This window comes from Thunnus thynnus, chromosome 5 (assembly GCF_963924715.1).
Source record: "Thunnus thynnus chromosome 5, fThuThy2.1, whole genome shotgun sequence".
NCBI lineage: Eukaryota > Metazoa > Chordata > Actinopteri > Scombriformes > Scombridae > Thunnus > Thunnus thynnus.
The window spans coordinates 32,845,468-32,867,578 of NC_089521.1; the positions used below are offsets into that span (position 1 = coordinate 32,845,468).

At 39.4% G+C, this 22,111-nt stretch overlaps 3 protein-coding genes across 3 annotated transcripts in view; 1 reads left to right on the top strand and 2 right to left on the bottom strand.

Annotated features, from left to right (window-relative positions):
- Positions 1-3,123, top strand: part of LOC137183651 (voltage-dependent calcium channel subunit alpha-2/delta-4-like) — an 85,929-nt gene extending 82,806 nt beyond the window's left edge. The window contains exons 39-40 of the mRNA XM_067590844.1: positions 225-307; positions 1,399-3,123. Coding sequence (XP_067446945.1) covers positions 225-307; positions 1,399-1,500 — 185 coding nt within the window. The 3' untranslated portion in view covers positions 1,501-3,123. The remainder of the gene's footprint in view (positions 1-224; positions 308-1,398) is intronic.
- On the bottom strand, positions 2,181-15,864 carry afg3l1 (AFG3-like AAA ATPase 1). Its single transcript, XM_067590845.1, is given in 18 exon segments — positions 2,181-4,712; positions 4,875-5,069; positions 5,265-5,465; positions 6,661-6,776; positions 6,956-7,066; positions 7,350-7,475; positions 8,690-8,797; positions 8,878-9,031; positions 9,114-9,251; positions 9,828-10,098; positions 10,278-10,402; positions 10,558-10,629; positions 11,002-11,151; positions 12,659-12,697; positions 12,700-12,723; positions 12,726-12,772; positions 13,829-13,913; positions 15,619-15,864. Coding segments are annotated over 18 exon segments (2,322 nt in total). The 5' UTR covers positions 15,751-15,864; the 3' UTR covers positions 2,181-4,484.
- A 207-nt stretch (positions 15,865-16,071) lies between these two features.
- Positions 16,072-19,535, bottom strand: LOC137183649 (5-hydroxyisourate hydrolase-like). The gene is made up of 3 exons (XM_067590843.1): positions 19,405-19,535; positions 18,869-19,004; positions 16,072-17,497 (listed from the first exon to the last, which is right to left on the bottom strand). The coding sequence occupies exons 1-3, from the start codon at positions 19,527-19,529 to the stop codon at positions 17,408-17,410; spliced, it is 351 nt and encodes a 116-aa protein (XP_067446944.1). The 5' UTR covers positions 19,530-19,535; the 3' UTR covers positions 16,072-17,407.
- Between the last annotated feature and the right edge of the window lie 2,576 nt (positions 19,536-22,111).

Consider the following 22,111-nt stretch of genomic DNA (forward strand, 5'->3'; position numbering starts at 1 on the left):
TGTAATAAATACTTCTAGGTCATATCATCCCTGCTGGTTTTCCATCATATTTTCATACTTTGGCACTAAATTTTTACTCTATGTTGTATTAAAACCTGTAGAAACATCCTGCTTCTGTTTAAAAATTTAACAACTCTGACGTTCGGTATCAAAAACATTATCCAAACAATATCCAGTTATCGTCTCCAGCAGCGAGCGCTCTGTTTTCCTTAACGGCAGTGAACATAACGCCACAGTGAAGTGCAACAGGATGAAATCCCAGAAGGTGCGGCGGCGTCCCGAGTCCTGCCACGCCTACCATCCCAAGGTCAGTGCTGAGACCGCCAACACACACACACTCAGGACGTAGTAAAAATATACATATCAATGTCTGAGAACAGGAGGCTCACGGTCAATCAATTAAATCTGATAAAATCATTTAATTATAACCAAAAGGAGGAGGAGAGAGGAGCTCAGTGCATCATGGGAAGTCCCCCAGCAGTCTAGGCCTACAGCAGCATAACTAAGGGCTGATATAACTATAAGCTTTATCAAAAAGGAAAGTTTTAAGCCTACTCTTAAACATAGAGAGGGTGTCTGCACCCCGGACTGAATCTGGAAGATGGTTCCACAAGAAAGGAGCCTGATAGCTGAAGGCTCTGCCTCCCATTCTACTTTTAAAGACTGTAGGAACCACCAGTAAGCTGCATACTGGGAGCGCAGTGTTCTAGTGGGATAATACGGTACTATGAGCTCTTCAAGATATGATGGTGCCTGACCATTAAGGGCTTTGTAAGTTAATAAGTTTAAATTCTATTCTGGATTTTATTTCTTTTTTTATCATTCTGGACCAGCTGGAGAGTCTTTAGAGACTTGTTAGGGCAGCCTGATAAGAAGGAATTGCAATAATTCAGCCTAGAAGTAACAGATGCGTGGACTAGTTTTTCTGCATCTTTGGCAATGTTACGTCAGTGAGAAAAGGCAGTCTTTGAAATTTGATTCATGTGGGAGTTAAAGGATTTATCCTGATCAAAGATAACTTCCCAGATTCCTTACGGTGGTGCTGGAGGCCAGGGTAATGCCATCCAGAGTAGTTATATCATTAGATAATGTGTTTCTCAGGTGTTTAGGGCCAAGCACAATAACTTTATCTGAGTTTAGTTGTAGAAAATTGCAGGTCATCCAGGTCTTTATCTCCTTGCTTGGAGTTTGTTTAACTGATTGGTTTCATCAGGCTTCATTGATAAATATAATTGGGTATCATCTGCATAACAATGAAAGTTTACGGAGTGTTTCCTAATAATATTACCTAAAGGAAGCATATACAAGGTGAACAGTGATACAACAACTTCCAATAATGATAATAATGTATTTTTTCTGTCTTGTTTTTGACGCTGATATGTTATATTTGTCCAACAGGAAGATGCGAAGGACTGCGGCGGCGCGGCGGCCATTTCCCTGTCGCTCTCTCTCTTCTCGGCCTCTCTAGTCGTCTCATTGGTCCTCCAGCACTGGACGTAAACCGACGCTCCAATCAGGATCCTCTGAGGGAGGCAGCAGCAGAGATGCGAAGCAGGAAGTAGAATTCTTTCCAAAAAAAAGCATCGAGCAGTAGCCAAAGGATGTTTTTTTTTTGTTTTTTAAAACTTGCGACGAGAGACAGCAGAAGTCGGAGAGAACGATTCGTGTCGGACTTTCTTTCCTGCTGTTCAGACGAGCTTCAGCTCCCTCTGCAGTGGAGATAAAGGGCTATTTTACTTTTTTTTTGTTTTTTAAAAAAAACTGACCCTGAAATAAACTGAACGGGGAGCAAAGTTTTGAAGAGCAGCAGACTCTAAACGGGAACCCGGCGCCCCCCGGTGGAGCAGAGGGAGAAACGTTGCCATTACACTCGGACAAGAATGTAGCTTCTTTATAGCTTTTTTGATACAGAAATATTGTATACAAGTAGAGTTTTACATTTCAAATGATTTACCAAAACTGTTTTAAAACGTAGGGAAGAAAAAGGTTGAGCTTTAAACACTGAAAGGACAGATAAGAGATAAGAGTAGCGACAGTAGCGGAGGAAATTATCCAACGATTTCTTTTCTACGTCTGATGGTTTTTGGTTTTTATAGGTTAAAAAGATGTGAAAACTGTCCTGAATCCAAAACAAACAAAAAAAAAAAAATCAATAAACATTTTTCACTTCTACATGTTGGTACATTTGTGTTTCATTCAGTTTATTATCAATTTAAACACATTTGCTGCCAGCAGATCAGATCAATGACTTTATTGATAAAACACTTAAATGCAAAAGGTAACAGGTGCAAGAAAGTCACTTCAATGGTCGCTATGACAACTGCTGCTGTTTAAATGGCAAACTGTGGCTTATGTGATTTTTTTTTTTACCATGAATGTATTGACAGTACTGATGATTAAAATGATGTTTTCTATATTTTATGTCCCGCCAGACGTACATAGATATTAATAGTTAACAAGATCCTGAGACTGTCACTGTTTGTTGTGCACAAGAGCTGCAACTAACCTTTATTTTCATTATCGATTCATCATTTTGTCTATAAAATGTTAGAAAATAGTACTGAAAAAAAAGATGTTATCATTTATCAGAGACCAGGGTGACGTGTCTTGTTTTGTATGATCAGATGATATTTAGTTTAATATCATAAAGGACAGAAAAGCTTCAAATCTTCACAATCGAGAAGCTGAAACCAGAACATTTTCTGGCATTTTTGCTTTAAAAAAAAAACCAAAAGACAAATGATTATTCGATTATAAAAATAGCTGCCAGTTAATTTTCTGTCAATTAGCTGATCAAGTAATCGACTAAAGCTACGTTCACATCACAGGCCTTAACACTCAACTCAGATTTTTTTAGTCATATCGGTTCTTTACATGTACCGTCTAAACTGTGCTCGCATCCAGTTAAATTCATTCCAGTTTGGCTTCTCCGTAAATATCCAACAAATATGAAACGTTAAAAAAATGAAAGGAAAATCTGATGCATGTAATGTGAACTCAGCTGAATTGTTGCAGCTCTATTGTGCATCTACATTTACACACTACACATGCTGTAGGACATAATATGGACTTGAGTAGTATTCAAGTCGTTCTGTGGACCCTTATAATTTTAAATGTATTTTTTAATAAATAAAACATGAAGAGTGTCTTTACTATCTTTGTCGTATCTCATGTAACGACACCTGTTTACCTGAACATTTAATAACCTGCTCTCTGCTGCTAAGTGATGGTTCACACTCTGCTTTTTAACCAAAAGAAGAAGATGAAGACGACGTTTCAGGGACTAAAGACACAACAACTCGTGATGTGTGACGTTTACAGACACAACAATACGTCTCATATGTGTTTATAATAGATTTAGGACGATAAGAGTCGTCATGGAGGCATAAATGATATTAGTATGTGTTAGAATACGACTTATTTATAAGTTAAATTGGTTTTATTCTCTTCGGGGCAAACTGCTGATATAAGACAGAGAGATCAGAGAGTTTTGAGGCTGAACTTTTTAAAAAGAAAGAAGCCTGCAGTTGTCAGAAACGACTTTTTGTTTTAATGTTTTAAGAGGATTTTTAGTCCTTTAAAATGAGCAGAAATCTGCAGCAGCTTCCTGTCAAAGTCATAATTACACAGACGTCATACAATCATCAACACATACAGGAGATTATCTGACACTTTTTTTTTTTACAGCATCGAGGTGTTTGTAGAAAATAAATCCAGACTCTGTGAAGCTCAAACTAACAGTCGTCGAGATGTTACAGACGCGCGTGTCGGCGTCTGAAATAACTGTAGGAAACCAAAAAAAAAAAAAACTTCACATCAAGTCTTAAAATATTTAAACCTGTAAAATTGTTCTTTTTCCTCCTCGTCATCAGGAAGGCGGGTGTCAGTCAGGAAGCAGAAATCCCGTTTTATTGAATAAATACGACACAAGAAAAAAAAAAAAAATCAGTCTGTTCACACATTCGGAGCATCATTTACACTCAGAGTTCAGGAATAATATGAGAGAGAGAGAGAGAGAGTGAGAGAGAGAGAGAGAGAGAGAGTCTGCTGTTTGTTGGTCTCCTGTTCGGTGACTGTTAAGGCGTTTCGGAGCTTCTTCCTTCCTGCAGCCTCAGATAAGCTTCTCTGGATAAATATGTTTAGAATAAATTCTGTACAGAGCCTGGTAGAGGTCAGAGGTGAACATAACTGATAAAACATTACCTTCATTGTACTTATTCTGCTCTTGAATTATCTCTTTATCCTCTTATATCTTATCTGTAGTGAATCCATGAGGTCTGGTGTAGCGGAGGACATACTGCAGGTGATTTCATCATATTGAATTATTAACCTGAGTTTATTACAAATTTATGGAAACTTTTAATAAAATCTCCTCCCGGCTCTGTAACACTGAGTCAGCACTGAGGGCTTTTTTTTTGCAGCTGTGGTTTATGAAGTGTTCGGTGTTTTTTTTTTTTTTCTTATCTGAGGTTTTTTCGGGGACGCTACGCGGCCTGCTGTTTGTCCCGAGTCTCGCTCGTCTCCTCGGCCTCCGCTCCTCTCTCCTGGTTCCAGTCCCGGAGGCCCTCCGGCAGGCTGGTGTCCTCCTCGAAGCTCCCCGTCCCCTCCACGAACTCCTCGTACGTGGACTTCTCCTCGAAAGGCCGCGGGCCCAGCAGCTCCAGCATGTCGGCTTTGTCCAGGACCTCCTTCTCCAGCAGACGCTTCCCCACCTGAGGATGAAATCAGGGTTTAAAACTGGAAATGTGCAAACTTTTCCTGCAGGAAGCCAAGATTTTTATTCTAGCATTTCGCCTGAATCAATAAATCGGTTATCAAAATAGCTGCCAGTGAATTTCCTGTTGAAGCCCGCATGTCGTATTTGAGCGTCTCACCATCTCCACCAGGTCCTTCTTCTCCTGGATGAGCTGCAGCGTGCGCTCGTACGCTCGCTCCACCAGCCCTCGCACCTCCTCGTCGATCAGCTCGGCCGTGGCTTCGCTGTACGGCTTCTCCAGAACCATCTCGCCCTGCCGCGGCAGGTCGAACGACACCTGTCCCACCCTGTCGCTCATCCCAAACTGCACCACCTGAGAGTCAAGGAGGAGGGCACAGTCACACAGGAGTGTTTGACAGAAACAGTCAAAGTGCAAAGTCACCGAAACTGAAGAATCAGCGCTGACTCGTTTTTATAAAACCTTAAATCAACCGTCAGCAGAACCTGAGCCAGCAGGCGTGCGTGTGTGTGCGTGTGTGTGTGTGTGTGTGTGTGTGTGCGTGTGTACCTGAGCGTAGGCGGACTGTGTGACCTTCTTCAGGTCGTCCTGAGCTCCGGTGGTGATCCTGCCGAAGAACACTTGCTCGGCCACGCGGCCTCCCAGCATCATGCACATCCTGTCGAACAGCTGCTCTCTGCTGTACAGGTACTGCTCTCTGGGCAGGTACTGAGCGTAACCCAGACCCTTCCCCCGCGGGATGATCGACACCTGCACACAAACAAACAAACAAACGACGTCTCGCTGTAATAATTTGTCCCTTTTATCTGACTTTTAAAAGGAACAATTTGGTTATTTTATGAATAATTCTAATAAACTATGAACATTTTTGTGTCATTTCTTGGTGAACGTTCTGCAGCAGAACAGTTTGCAGTTTTATAAATCTGAATACATCATGATATTAACACTAATATAAGAGTTTAAGATCAAATAACTGGTTCAGGAAATCAATCTGTAACTAATTTACTTTGGTTTAATTATCAGTGTTTGGATGTGATGATCAGTATAATTGTGTATCTCAGCAAAAGAATACAAACGGATGAAATATACTTTTAGTTGATATTGTAGTTTTTTATTGCAGTAACCAGCAATAACCACCAGGGGGAGCTGCTCCTTCACTGCAGTCTAACAGACGGATTAAAAGCATTTATGAAGGCAGAAGATGGAGAATTAGTTTTACTTTGCATATTTATGTGAAAAAGGCTTTTAACTCTTCCTGTTAAAATAAAATAAACATTTTAAGAGCATGTTTTGAGTTACTGTTGGGACAGATTTATATTTCATACAAAGAAACTGTGGAAAAGCCTCCTTGATGTGGATGTTTATTCTTAATAATCATTCATCAGTCAAAGACAATTAGACTGAACATTTCCTGGACTGGTAGTTCACTGAGGTGTCTGTGTGAGGTCGTTAACGAGCAGCTGTTAACGAGCAGCAGGAAGCTGCTTGTTGCTGTTGTGTGTGTGCAGATATTTATTATTGCCAGAGTTTCCTGTTAGTAATTATGTGTTAATGTGTTTCTGGAAGGCCGACAACGTTTATTATGCTGCTTCTCACAGGTTGCTATTGTAGAAAACACATATTGAATATTTTTCCATTGCTGCTAATTAAAGACGTGCTGGAACATCGTGTCTACTATAAACACAACGGTGAAACATTCTGACTGTATCAACACCGCCAACCGTTTCCTCTACCATCATTACTGTCAGAGTGTCCTGTAAGAGCTCAGTTTAACTGTTATTATGATTTATCTGCCTTTTAAAAATGAATTGAACTGTTAACATCCAGCAGATACACTTAACACAAAGTTCTTGTTCTCTAGAAATCAGTTTCATGGATTATCAGGATGTGTTGACTGATGTTGATCAAATCTGAGGCGATCGTAGTGTGAAGTCATCGTTCGTACCTTCAGCAGAGGGTCGGCGTGCTGCAGGAACCAGCCCACGATGGCGTGACCGGCCTCGTGATACGCCACCGTCTTCTTCTCTGTGGGCTGCAGGACCTGAGTCTTCTTCTCCAGACCTGAAACCACGAAGAACCAGGAAGTGAGACTCAGCTAACAGCAGCGAACAATGATAACTATCGGGCACTGTAACGCTGTCTGTCGGTTAATATTCTGCACAAAAAAAAGGCATAAAAACAAGAAAAGTTAAAGAGGTAAATAAAAGTGAGAGAGGTTCCACTTGTGATGTCACACTGACCTCCGATGACCCTGTCGATGGCCTGTTCGAAGTGTTTGCCGTTGACGGACGGGTTCAGGTGTCTGGCGGCGATCAGCGCCGCCTCGTTGCAGACGTTAGCGATGTCGGCTCCTGATTCAATCACAGCCAGAAAGAAATATACATGAGAGGTTTTTATTCAACAATAAACACCTTCACTTTGGTTTCTGTTAGTGCAGTATGTCCTCAACTTCCTCCCAACATCTACCTGTGTATGTTTACTGCACATTTGCACTTTAAAAGTCTTATTTTTAATGTTTTTCTTCTGTTTACATCACCTTGAGTTACAACCGCTGTATGAAAACTGTTATACAAGTAAATAAACTTATTGTCTGAAGAACATTAAACGGTGATAAATGACACAGCTGTGACGTACCGGTGAATCCTGGTGTGGCGGCGGCCATCTTCCTGGCCAGAGCGTCTTTGTCCATACTGGGATCCAGTTTGATTGGTCTCAGGTGGACTTTAAAGATGGACGCCCTTCCTTTAATGTCCGGAGGACCTGAGAGGAGACAAAACACATTTATATACAGCAAAGAAGAGACTCAGTCATAGAGGAGATGTTAAATACTCTTTAGAGAAGAAAGTAGGCTGATAAGATAAGATAAGATATTTATTTGATATTATTGGATCATGTGCACGTTGTTCTAGCAGGTTTCTGCTCTGTTCACCACATTTTAAGACCTTTTTCGTACCAAAAAGGATAAAATTTAACATATTTTTCACCATCATAACGGAAAAAGAACAACAGGAAACCAGTCGGGACAATAAGACCTACAATTGTTTATTAAGTATGAATTTATTGATATATATATATTTTTTTTTTTGTCTGTGCTTCCCAGCTGCATATAACATTTATTCCAAGTAATATAATTAATCAGTTGAAGTGATCTGGAGCTGGATAAGTGGAAGTAAAACTGATGGATGATGGAAGTTTTTAGTAAATCTGACACACAGCAGCACAAACCATCGTCTGTCTCGCTGTAGTTAATAGACGTGAAACGTCTCCCGACTCACTACTAACGTTACTGTTTACAGCAGGAACGAGACGATATTCAACACCTTTATATATAAAATGTGAGACTTTTTAATACCGTTCTAAGGCCTTCTTTGTGGGAAGTGAATTCACTGCTTTTCAAGACTTGAAGGCTGATTTGCTGAAGTATTTTATTACTTATGAAAACATCAACGTGTTCATAAATTATACAGCATTTAAGAAGCAAAGATGAGATCTGCTGTTTTATTAGATTTTAATGTTAAAAGTGAAGATTTGTCAGAGCAGGTTTGTGCCACTTCAGTGATAAAAACAATCAGATTCTTTACTGGAAACTTTTGTTTAAAATGAAAAATGATTTTGTTGATACGGATGATAAACAAAGACTGATCTGGCTGTTTATATCTAAACATTTAAATTAGACAGTTACTGAGAGAAAATCTGGGAAAAGAATTAGTTTCTCAATGAATCAATCCATTGTTTGGTCTTTAAAACGTCTTTTTTTGTTCGACCAACAATCTAAAACTCAGATATTTTGTTTTAAATATAAACAACAAAGAAAAGCAGAAAAGAGAGACACTGGAAACAAAAAATGTTGATATAAAAGATTAATTTTCTGTCGTTTCACCTCCATAAACATGTTTTTTTCTTTGGGTTTTGTATAAATATGTTAACAGAAAATAATACATATATATACAGTTTCTCTCTGTGTTGGACTCTACCTATGTGGATCTGTCGGTCGAAGCGTCCCGGTCTCATCAGTGCAGGATCAAGGATGTCGGGTCTGTTGGTTCCAGCCAGGACCACCACGTTAGTAGCCGTGTTGAAACCTACAAAAAAAAAACCAGACGATCATCACGTCAAACGTCACATAAACCTTAAAGTTTAAGACTTGTTACTGCAGACCCACCGTCCATCTCCACCAGCAGCTGGTTCAGAGTGTTCTCCTGCTCGCTCTGACCGCCGAAGTTCCCTCCTCCTCTCTTCCGCCCCACGGCGTCGATCTCGTCGATGAAGAGGATGCAGGGGGCGTTCTTCCTCGCCATGGCGAACATGTCTCTCACCTGTGGAGGGAAAACGGTGTCATGTTTCTCCTAGATTATCAAACACACGCTGTTGATCTGTCGGAGGTTTTATTTCACTCACCCTGGCGGGACCGACGCCCACAAACATCTCCAGAAACTCAGAGCCGTTGACGGTGATGAAGGGGACGTTGGCCTCTCCGGCCGTGGCTTTAGCCAGCAGGGTCTTACCCGTACCCGGGGGTCCGGACAGCACGGCACCCTGGGATACCACACACACACACACACACACACACACACACACACACACACACACACAATTTAACTTTTCTGGAGAGTTAACTCGACTTAAGAGCTGAAACTATTAGTTGACAGATAAAGAATCAGCAACTATTTTCATAATAATTAATTGTTTAAGTAATTTTTCAAGCAAAAACATCTGATTTGATGAAGATTTGTTGCTTTTCTTTGTCTTATACATCATAGCAGATTTAATCATTTGGGATTGTGGACTCAACACAAGACTTGAATGAATTTCCCTTCATGCTTTTTAGCAAATTTAGCTCCTATAACATCATCAGACTGTTTTTTATTTGAAAAAAGGATCCGAATCGGTGCAGCAGAACCAAAACATGGCGCCTACATTACCCACAATCCAACTCAACTGCTGACAGTTCAGCCGGAGATCATTTTTCAAGGAAAATACCCAAAAAGTAAACGAAAGAAACGGCTGCAACTGAAGAGTTGATCCAGTTTAGAGCTGCAACCCTCCTACAAGCTGTCCTCTAACCCTGTGTGTGTGTGTGTGTGTGTGTGCGTGTGCACGTGCGTGCTGTACCTTGGGGATCTTGGCTCCCAGGTCCTGGTACTGCTGCGGGTTCTTCAGGAAGTTAACGAACTCCAGGATCTCCAGCTTGGCTTCCTCGCAGCCGGCCACGTCTTTGAACTTCACCTCGATGTTGTCTTTCATCATCTTTGCCGTGGACTCGCTCATGCTGAAGGGCCCGCCCCTCCCGCCGCCGGGGCCTCCTCCCATCGGCCCTCGCCGCAGGGTGAAGAGCAGGAAGCCGATCAGCAGCAGAGTGGGGATCATGCTCAACAGGAAAGAGCTGCAGGGACGGAGAGGGAGGATTATTAGTGGCGAAGTTTGACTTAGATAGATTCTGCTCTCAGATTTTTTTTGTGCAACAACCCCGTCAAAATCCCCCGACCAATAGAAGGCCAGGTTTAGTGCGTAGACACACACATGATGATAAGAAAAGCAGACGTGTCTTCGTGTTGAACTCACCCGTCGCTCTCGGTGCTGTAGATGACGGCGGGTCGGTGCGACGGCTCCTGACCCAGCTCCATGTGCGCCGCCTCCAGGTTCCTCTCGAACGTGTCGACGCTGCCGATGTTGAACCAGGCGTAGCTCTGCAGGAAGTCCCAGAATACATTTCACTCAGCACATACATTTAAAAAAAAAAACATGCAGGACATGCAGCTACCGAGTCCAATGAGAAGAACTTCAGCTGCTGGTTTAAAGGAGACAGGTTTGATTTTTAGGAGACGTTTATGTTTCTTCTCACCGATTCCGTGTCGGCTCCCGGCACCAGGATGACTCTGACGTACTGTTTGTTGACGACCTCCAACCGGTCCACCTGCACACAAACAAACAACAAAAAACACCAACAGGTTGAGTTCAAATATCTTCACTGTTCATCGTCTTGTCAAGATGTTAACTAAAGCTGCTGCAACTACTGATTATTTTCATTATTATAATCAAACTTTTGGTCTACAAAACATTACAGAAACACTATAAAATCACTATTTTCTAGACCTCAAAGTGTCACCGATTCTTCATTTTGGTCAACCAACAATCCACAACTGACAGACATTCAGTTTACTACAATATCAGACAAAGAAAAGCAGGAAATTATCATATTTGAGAACCTGAAATCATCAAATATTAATTTCCCAGCGTTCATATACGAGCCGATGCCCCAGTCTAAACTTCCCAGAATGCTCCTCACCATGCCTCTGCCCAGGTAGCGGTGGACGAAGTCCTTCCAGCTGATCTCTTTGCCGCCGTCTCTGAAGTAGTAGTAGAGCACAGCTGAGCTGACTCCCGCCACCGTGATCGCCATGTAGCGGAAATCCTTCTCGTCCCAGGGGAAGTCACCCTGAAGAGCAGCAGACACACAGCTGCATGTTTCTACACTAGAGACACTTTATTATCACCACATACACACTGTGTGGTTCATTGAGTCAGATTAAAAAAAGAAACAAATCTACAAGAAAATTCATTTACAGTTAGTTAAAAAATTTGAGTTAAACATTTAAAAAAACAGAAGCACAGTCTGAGAGATATTATATTATTATAACAGTTATTTACAGAACTAATAGTGAAGCACTGGAGCAACAGTAACGTTATCAGACATTAAAGCAGACATATATAATCATTTTTGTCATTTTCTGTTATTTATATACTATTATGAGGTTTGATATCTCGGCTAAACATGCTTCAAAGTTCCAGAACTTGATGTTAACGTATGTACAAATGCTTCCTGTAAGTCAAAAGTCAAGACTTCAACTAGTGGTGGATCATAGTTGATCCCGATGGTTCAGCATGCATGTGAACTGCAGATTAACTGTAAACTTTAATGTCTCATTGGAGACAAAGTAAACAAACTGCTGCAGCTACAAGTCACAGACAGACAGCGTGTAACAGAGGTTTAGAAGAGCAAACGACCAAACTAACATCTAACAGGTCTGAAGTGACGTCTGCAGGTATGTTTACATGATGTTTGATGTGCTGCAGCTGAGCAGCTGATTAGCATCTAGCTGCTAACTGATGTTAGCGGTGATTGTTTGTTTGGAGGCTCGTTCAACGAGTTGCAGGACAAGACGTGTGTTCATGTTTGTAAGTTATTATCAAGCTGTTGTTTCATTCACTACCATGTTTACAGGAAGAAGCTATCAGACCTCATACTGCACTTTGATTTAACAAGTGAATATTGAATATTTTATATATTGTAAGATGTTATTTAAACATTGGACATCTTGAATGTTTTAAGTGTTTAACAGAATAAATGGAAAAGTTTTATTTGTCTCCGTTTTTTTTTTTTGCAGATCTGAAAACTGATCCGTTGCAGCTCAAACTTCAACTCTTCATTTACAACGGTTTACTCTACCCTGCAGACGAGCTGATGTTTTTATTCTTCTATGTGTTGATTGAATCACTGCCAGCAAACATCTGGTCTGTGTTCAGGTTTGTTTTCTGTGACAAATATTTCTGTCACACTTTTCCAGATTCAGATTTACCATAAAGAAACTGACCATGTATTAAATCAGCTTTATATCACAACAGTGAAAAACAAAAAGTAGATGTTCAGATGTTTTTCAGAAGACAGCAGCTGAATCTTTGGACTCAACATCACCTACATACAGAACGACATTTATAATGAACCATCATCAAAATGTAAGAACAAGAGTTAAAACTTCTGTCTTTAATTTTTCCATTTTAGCTGAATCACACAGAAAAAGTCACTTTGTTCACCAAACCAGACTTGGAACATCTTATACTGTTAAAATACGTCTGCATCCATTAATTTATATTCATACTGAAATTATGAACATTCTTCATGATTTGAATGTGATGTTATATCATTTTTGGCTTTGACTTCAAACACGCCACAAACCTCTGATCCGGTTCCACCAGTCTTTCCTCCTCCTCCTCCTCTCTTCCCTCCGCCACGCCTGACCTTCCTCCTCCTCCTCCTCCTCCTGCTCCGCCTTTTCCATCTGAAACAGATGATTGGTCAGATCAAACATCTGTAAGCGTTTCTTCTCTCGCTTCCATTCCAGTATCAGATGTCATTCCATGTTTTCAGTGACATGATCATTTATTATTATTGTTTTCTGGTTTAAATACTATTAATCCTCTTAGACTCAGGCTGAAAACACTGATTAGGAATCAACAGACACACAAAACAATATCAACATATGATATTTTTTTTAGAACAGTGCTCACATTTCTAGACTGGTTTATCAGTGTTTCTCCTCTAATCATACAGGTCTGGTGGGTCACCGCTGCCAAAAATAACACAAACATCCATTCATTTGGAAATCAATAATCATATGTATTTGAGAGCTTCTGTGCGACACTGTTCCAAAACATGAGACAACCTTTGTGTCGTTGCCTAGGAAACTGTTGATGTGATGCGAGTGCCACTGCCATCAGAGTCCCTTTAATTTACTGCAGAGCGCGAGCATACAGGATGCAGGTTAGCTAATGTGAACATGTTGCCGCCTAAAAAGAGAAAAAGTTCTAACGCGGCTGACAGACAAACAAATATATTAATCTGGAGCCGAGTAAAAACACTGATGGGGAAGAAGGGAGAGGAGCAGCTTATTAAGTCATCCCGTCCTTGTGATCGCTTTGTTTTAAGTCTTGAATATACTGAGAAAACAAAAGTTTGAATGAAAATATAAATTACAGACGGCCTGCTGCAGCACCTGACTGTGTAAATATGCCGTCCTGCATCTCGACTCTTTAGGGATTTTTCGGTGCGAATCACCAGGCCTGAAAATAATTCTAGGGGAAACACTGAACATCACATAATTTCAAGTTTTATTTCTCTGCAGGTGAGTAATTCCTCACCTGCAGTTGTTTCCGCTGCTGTCTGGAATTAAATGTGAGTGAATGAACCTGCTGAACTGAGTCACATGTATATCTAATGTTGGTGAATGCAGGTAAAAACAACAAGAATTTACATTAAAGGGATTGGAAAGATGAAAATGAGTGAATTATCGTCCATTTATTGCTCAGCTGTTTATGTGTCGTGCAGCAGCTCTCACCTTTGGGTTCAGTGGAGTAAAGTCGTCTCTGAACTGACTGGAACCTGCGACAGGACAGGAAGTTAACTGGAGTCCGACAGACATTCTGGAAAAGACCAAAGAGCCGCTGTTAGTGCACTGAAAACCAGTGGTGGAAAGTAACTAAGTACATTTATTCAAGTACTGCACTTTGAGTATTTCCATGTGATGCTACTTTCTACATTTCAGAGGGAAATATTGTACTTTCTACTCCACTACATTTATTTGACAGCTTTAGTTACTTTTCAGATGAAGATTTGACACAATGGATAATATAACAAGCTTTTAAAATACAACACATTGTTAAAGATGAAACCAGTGGTTTCCAACCTTTTTGTCTTTTGACGTCTTACAAAAAGCAGTGTGTAGTCGGGGTCACATTTCACATGTCTATGAGTTGTTAACAGCTCCACCAAATAGTGATTTTTCCCTCTAAACTTCTCACATGCTTTCATTTCAATAAATGTTCAAATGATCCAATATTTCAGCAAAAATCAAAGATTAGAGAAAAAGTCCAAAAACTGAGAACAGATTTGTGTATCAGAACTTTGTTTTTTCTTCTTTCCTCTCCCATTAATCATCTCACCACCCCTCAGATTTATCTGCTGACCCTTTGGAGGGGCCCGACCCCTAGGTTGGGAACCACTGGACTAAACTAGCTAACTGTATATAAAGTAGTGTAAACTAGCTCCACCTCCAGCAGCTACAACAGTAACATGCTGCTCTAACACTGATGCTTCACTATTAATAATCTAATGATGTCATATATAATAATATATCAGTCAGAGGGACCAAACCACTACTTTTACTGCAATACTTTAACTACATCAAGCTCATAATACTTATGTACTTTTACTGCAATACTTTAACTACATCAAGCTCATAATACTTATGTACTTTTACTGCAATACTTTAACTACATCAAGCTCATAATACTTATGTACTTTTACTGCAATACTTTAACTACATCAAGCTCATAATACTTATGTACTTTTACTGTAGGAGGACCTGTGTACTTCTTCTGTATTGGTACTTTTACATAATTAAAGGATCTGAGTATTACTCCTTTCTAAACTTTCAGTCAATGCTAATGAAGAAAAACATCGTTTTGATATCAAATCCAGACTAAGATGCTGGTATAAGTATCGTTACAGATACATGATAGCGATATTTCACCTAAAGGCATTTTCCAGATGAGCTAGCGGTTAGCTGTTGTATGTTAACGTTACTTACATAAACCTGAGTTTCAGGTACGGGTAACAAACTAAACACCGATACGGTTGTTACTAATTGCTTTGTGAGAAGATGAGTCTCATTCAGAACTTTAGCAAGTATTTCTATTAAATGAATGTCTTGTCATATCAACATTGACAGAATTTACCTGGTTGTAGGACAAACATCTCAATGTGATGTAAATAGGACTCTTTACCTGTTATTCCCCCCAAAAATCTTCAAATATATTATCTTTGCTGGATTAGATATATGCCGAATGTAATATTAGATTATAATCAGGCACATGCGGCATCAAATAGAGTTTTAAAAGATAAGATATCTTGATGTTTAACAAAACACCCTTGAACTGAATGATTTTTGAATGGGCTTTGGCTAGCAGTCGGGTTAGCTAAATGTTACTGCCTCTAGATAATCAAATTAAAAGGTTTAATCTAATTTAAGAACCATGTGGGTTAGCTAATTCGAGTCTTTTAGTCACTGACCGCCTGGTACATTTTATACACAGCATTTAATCCAGAGACGCTACCGCAGAAACTCACCGGGGCAGCGAAGCTCCGGAGTCCGGCTGTGAAGAGTCGACCTGCCGCTACGGCGGAGAGCCGAGTCCGGGCACCTCCAGCCCGGCAGAGAGGCAGAGCGGCCGCCGAGAGAAGCCTCAGCAGCTGAGACATCCTCCCTGTGCCGCCTGCTCAGTCTTTTAGTAAAAATATATAATAATAAACACACTTGAAAATCGTGTTTAGTTCCTTCCTCTAAACCTCAACATGCTGGAAGTGTTATTGAATAAGTGCTGCGGCGAGAATGTCAACGGGAGGATGATGTAAAGGTCCGAAAGTCTTTGTCTTCGATCGCCTGCCGGAAATTATTCTATAAAAAACTGGTGTATTAAATAATATTGCTCACTGTTTATCAGTCTAAAGTCTCTATACTACAAGAGAAAATGACTGACTAATTTAATACAAGTAGACGGGTTTATTTGGTTTTATGATCACTTTATTACGTTCAGGCACCAGAAAGGCCCACAACGAGGACGTCACAGCGCACCTTCTCTCTGATTGGCGGAGACAGGAAGGCACTTTTCTTCAACCTCATGTAACTTTTATCAAAACATGACTGTGCGTTTTTACACTTTACGCAAGAAAACACGGCTAATTAAATTTAACAAGACGAGAACATTGAAATGCAGCTCTTTGTAAGAGGAAATAAAAGTCACAACAACATTAGAAACAAATATATAGAATTAAAAAACAAAAGAATAAACAAAGAAAGTGTTTTTTTTTTAACATTTTCAGTTTAGGCTGCAATTGATAAGTATTTTCATTGTCGATTTATCTGTCTATTATTTTCTCAATCAATCAATTAATTGGTGGAATATAACTAAGTACATTTACTCAAGTACTGTACATTTTTGAGGTACTTGTACTTTACTTAAGTATTTCCATTTCATGCTACTTTATACTTCCACTCCACTTCATTTCAGGGACTCGATTGATGTATTGGTACTTTTACTTAGCACAGGATCTGAATACTTTTTCCTCTCCTTCAATTAATTGTTTGTTTGGTCACCAGAAAATAGTGTAAATACCCATCACACCCTCCCAAAGCCTGTGGTTGATTGGTTTTATATTGCATATCTTTTGCTTTGTCTTTTAACAGCTTGGGACCATGTTGGAAATAACTTTAAAGGACGGGTTCACATTTTTTCAAGTGTGTCTTAAAACAACAGTCAGGTGTCCATATGAGCAGTGAAAGAGGTTTTCCTCGCTGTAATCATTCCTCCTGTTCATAGTGGCTATTAAAAGATCCTTCAACTGTGCTTTCAATGTCAGTGATGGAGGCCAAAATCCACAGTGTGTCCACACAGTCATTTAAAAGTTGATGTGAAGCTTATATGAGGCTTCAGCAGTCTGAGTTAGTCATACCAAGTGGATATCTGACACATTTACAGTCTTTTTAGCATCAACTACTGTTGTTTTAAGACACTTGAAAAATTGTGAATCCATCCTTTAAGCAATAAAACATCACTTGATCTTTAGTGGACAAAAGTGAAATCTTAAATATTTGCTTATGCTACTCAATCTACAGTTACATTAATAATAATGATGATGATGACAAGATGCTCATGTCACACCAGCTGTACATATATAAAAACACATTGTATTCTCTGTCTGTCAGTCAGTAAATGTAACAAAAATGTACAACTGGACTCTCAGAAACTGCCATGATAAAGACCAGTGGATGAGTTCACGTCATAAAATCTACTTCAGGACAGAGGAAACGTCTCTATCTGTGGTCACAGTGTGTTGAAGCCGCTCTTCCTCTGAGCTCTCAGCTTCCTCTGTAGGTGCTGTAGGAGAACCGACTCATTAACAGAGGGAGGTGGAACTTCTGACCCGGGTCACTGATGGTGAACACAACCTGGACATACAAAAACACACAAACACACAGAGAGGAGCTGATGGTGAAAAAAAAGTACTGACCGTCCAATCACAGGACAGATTCTTTCAGTCTTAAAATAGCAAACATGCCACGGCAGCGACAAACAGACAAAACCTGCTGATGTCCACAAACCCGATGACGCGTTTTTATTAGTGTTGGTTCTGGTTGCTATGCTGTGAAAACTCCCCTGCTAGAAATATTCTTTGAACTTTGATCATTCAAGCAAGAAAAGCTGCCAATGGGGTAAGAAAAAATGACTAAATAAGTTTTCTTTAAACTAGCATAATAATCTAGCCACTCTCAAACACGATCTAACCTTAAAACTAGTTAAAAAAAAAAAGACTTTTGGCTTCAAATGAACTGTCAGAAATTCAAAATAAAGATGCTTGAAACTAGATTATTTGTCTTTAAAGTCACCTCAGTTTATGAGTTTATGAGTTTTGGCGTATATCTTAATCAGCAGGCTACCAGGGCTTAAACCTTTTAATTCGGCTCAGTTTACGGATTAATATCTCCAAACACTTTAGTTGTGGTCTGATTTTTGAAATAAGCAAAGCAACTTGTTTTCTCATAATATAGATACGTGAGAAATAAATCAAATTTAATGTTTATTATCTGTCAGTAGAATCATGTTATAGTGATGTAATGATACAGAGATATGGTGATACAGGAAATGTTGTCTAAACTGCTGATAACAAGCAGTTTTGTTTTTTTTGAGGGTTTCATTCTGAAGATCTTCTGCTTTGTCAGATTTTGGTGAATCATTTCTGAAGTGTTTTCAAAAGTCGCTGTAGAGAGCAGCAACACACCGTTAAGCATCTTATTAGGGGGAAAAAAACACATCTTATAAAAGGAAATTACAGAGCCCAGGAGGGGCCGCGGAGGAAAAAAAACAAATTTGTGCTCTCGATTTAACTATCTGACCTTTTCCTCTCTTGTAGAGAACGCCAAACATATTCAGTCAGCCGGAAGTTTGAAGAAAATAACAAAGAAAACATTTGACTGTGACGTCAGCTACTGATCCAATCAAAAACCACTTCATAATTACTCTGTATTTCACTTTAATGCACAGTAAACCTGTTCACATTGAACTCTTCCAGTTTCCAGTGTGTTCTTTTGAGTCTTTTTCATAACAAATGGTGAATTAATTCCTAAGTTGTGGGTGATCTGAAGATCTCTGGCTCATCTGAAGATTTCCCACAACAGATTACTACAACAAGGAGATTTATGTTTGTTTGACTGCAGATTTACCAGCAACACATGTCTAAATACAATGAACATCATTTCTTTTGTATATGTAAGTGATATCCTGATACAGATCAAATATGCTTCTTGAACTCTGAAGCTCACCTCTACATACGGGTAGAAGGAGTTCTGACCCAGACTCTCCCAGTATGAACCCGTCTCAAAGCGTAACTTGTACATGCCGGGAGTGAAAGCTTCTCTGCTGATGAGTCCTGGGCAGCGGCCATCTTCGTTCGTAGTCCTAAACACATGAAACTGCTGAGTTGAGGATGTTCATTAAAGCTTATTAAAGGACTTAAGGTTTTAAACCATTAACTTAAGTCTCTACTCTTTCTACTTTTATCTCATTAAGCTTTTCCTGGCAGTTTTAATCTTCTTGATCTTCTCTGACAAAGAACACATCGTGAAGCAGGCTCATCACACATTTTCAATATCAAAATTCAGCATCTCTTCTCACAAATTTGGCCATGTGGTGTCGAGAATATTTAAAATGAGTTCAATCATCCTCATCAGGCTTTATTAGCTTTTTTATTATATTAGCTATTTATTAACACCTGTGCAGTGTAATTCAATCCAATACAAAACCTTTATTAAATACTTCAAAACTATTCTGTAAATCACTCTGATGGGTTCAAACCTACCCGACGGTCAGCATGTTCCAGATCATCAGCTTGGAGTCGAGTCGGTGCAGGCTGAGAGCCATCCTGGCTGCCGGGACGCCATCGCCGGTGTTCAGCACGTGAGTGGTAAGAGGGCAGGCCGCCATGATCTGCTGGATGGGTGTTGGACACGTTAAGCATCACCTGATTTCTTTTACAGTCACAGTCTCAACTAGATTATGAAGAAACCTTCCTCAGTATCAGTTAATCTTTGGCAAACATACGCTGTACCATCACAATCACAGCATCTTTAATTAACCTAATTTAAAGCATCATTTGAAGATTAATGATCTTTACTGAACTCTTAAGGCAACACAGATATGACAACGACCGACAGAAACAGGAATGGATGATTGTGTTTGGCTGCTTAAATGATCACAAATCTCATGTTTGGATCCAAACCAACAATGAACTGATCTACTAACAAGTATTGTGTGTGTATCAAAAGCCTGATGTATCTTATTCCTCCGTTGTTGTCCAGAAACTATTAAAAACACATCAATGACTCACGTGTTCCTTGTCCCTGAAGAGTACGGTTACTTTAATATATTGGATCAGAAGCCAATGAACTGGCACCGTTGTAAAAATTTATTAAACTTTGAGAATTTTATAAATCTCTCACTCATTTATAAAATTGATTGTAAGTGTGTGAATGACCTTGCCCCAGAACAAGTCAGTCAAATGGTTTTAAAATATAATATCAAAGGAAGCCGCTGTGAGGGGAGCAGTTAGTGGAGACTGAAAACCAGCAAAACAACCTCTTCAATCCTCTTATCCACAGATACGGAATACCCTGCCATCAGAAATAAAACAATAGCTGATTTTAAAGTTTTCAATACTACAGCAAAACTATGAGCAATGAGATACGTGGGTTTATATAGCATACATTCTTTCTCTCCCTTTGTTGTTCTTAACTGTCATCTGTAGTCTTTGTTGTCTCAGTTACTGATTGTAGTGGTTGTTTGTCTGTTTTATTGTGAGTCTCTATGTCTTTATTAGAGTTGTATTATGTGTTTTATCCCTTAAAAGCCTAACCAGAAGACAAGGACTGCAAATTAGCGATGGTTAGAAGTCTTATACATTGCATCAGTCACATTTTATTTAAATATAACAATGCTTACATGCATCGTCCCTGTCAAATAAATAAATTCAGTTTGTTTAGAACCAATAACAGCGTCAAGTTTTCACTCTCTGCTAACTTGTTGAAAAAATGATCCACAGAAAAAAATATATTAAAACACATTTAATTCATGTCACGGGGAAGAAGAAATCTAATATTCAATCTATTCAGTGAATTCCAAAAGGAAGTAAATCGATGGTGGACTAGCAGATAAAGCTCTGTGCTTCTCAGACAAACTGAACTTTCAGCCACTATTTGACCGTTGACCCTCTTTTTTTTTTTGGCCCAAAAACTCACAATCTCCCACAATTAGAGATGTCGAGCTGTCATGTGAATGTCTGGCATTTTTGTACGTTCTATTTAAGAAGATAGTTACTTTATATGAAAAACGTAAACAAATATCAATATATTTGTCTCAGAAATCTCTTCTGTCTCTCATTTTCTGCATATTGAGAGACAACAATAGGGGTCCAGAGAGTGAGAAACTGAAGAGTAATGAGGGTCACAAACTGACATGTACACTAAAAACTACAGAAAACGGGAATGAAAAGCCGAAACAAAACAGAAAAAAATCACATTATGAGCTTTAAAAAGGTAGGAGATAAAGCTTAAATGTTTTAAATCAACTGTCTACAAAACACTCATGTACTGGAGATACTTTGTAAATCTTAATAAAGTTAAGATGCATCAGTCTGAAACCTGGAAAGCTGGTGTCTCGCTGTGTTTCAGTGTTATGGTTGGTTGTAAGAGAAGCCTTACCTCTGTGTGAACGTTTCACTCTCTCTCTGCTGCAGCAAGTTGATTCAGCTCCCAAAACCCACCCAACCAGTTGTGGTGTCACTTCACACACCCACTGCTCACTTACCCACTTACCCAGCATGCACTACAAACCGACCTGGTGTCAAAGGTCGTCTTGGGCTCTAATGAATCACTAAAACGGGCTGAGAGAGAGAGCAGCTTTCCTTCAGTCAACAACATGTGATTTAGTGTTTGTGCTTGTTCCTACATGATAAGGTTCTGCTGATTTAATTAAAACAGTTTAATAAAGCCTGGATGGAAAGTTATATAGTTATATAAAGTTATTTGATTTAACTTCTTACTGAAGCAGAATTGTTGCTGTTTCAGTATTTTTAACGTGTTGTATGACACATTTGTTTCTTTATTCTTTATATTGTCTCACATCTGCCTGAGAGTTTAAAGATTCCCTCCACACATGTACTAAGACATACAAAAATAAATACTCTGCTTGGAACAATAATGTGTGTCTGATATTGTTTTTTCAGAAAAAAAATCCTTAAAATGATATCTACTCCTTCTCCCTCATTAAAAATACCAGAATCTATAAATATGCAAATGTATTTCATCTCATAAGTTTAACTGCTGGACACAAGATGTCTCCTACTTCACTGAAAAGTCAGTTCTCAGTGTCTGTGCACTGGAGGCTTCAAGTTTCTACTTCACATTTGTATAAATCATGCTTGTGGGCTCGCCCCTTAAAATCAGTGCTAATTAAACCATAATACCACAATAATTTCAATAACTTCACACAGAAATAGAGACGCGCAAAGC

What these genes read in the sequence shown, in the direction of transcription:
- LOC137183649 (XM_067590843.1), bottom strand. Translation starts at nt 19,529, where the DNA reads ATGGCGGCCTGCCCTCTTACCACTCACGTGCTGAACACCGGCGATGGC. An exon ending in TGGAACATGCTGACCGTCGG is followed by an intron (nt 19,005 to 19,404) that starts GTAGGTTTGAAC and finishes TCATGTGTTTAG; the next exon opens with GACTACGAACGAAGATGGCC. An exon ending in CCTTCTACCCGTATGTAGAG is followed by an intron (nt 17,498 to 18,868) that starts GTGAGCTTCAGA and finishes TTGTATGTCCAG; the next exon opens with GTTGTGTTCACCATCAGTGA.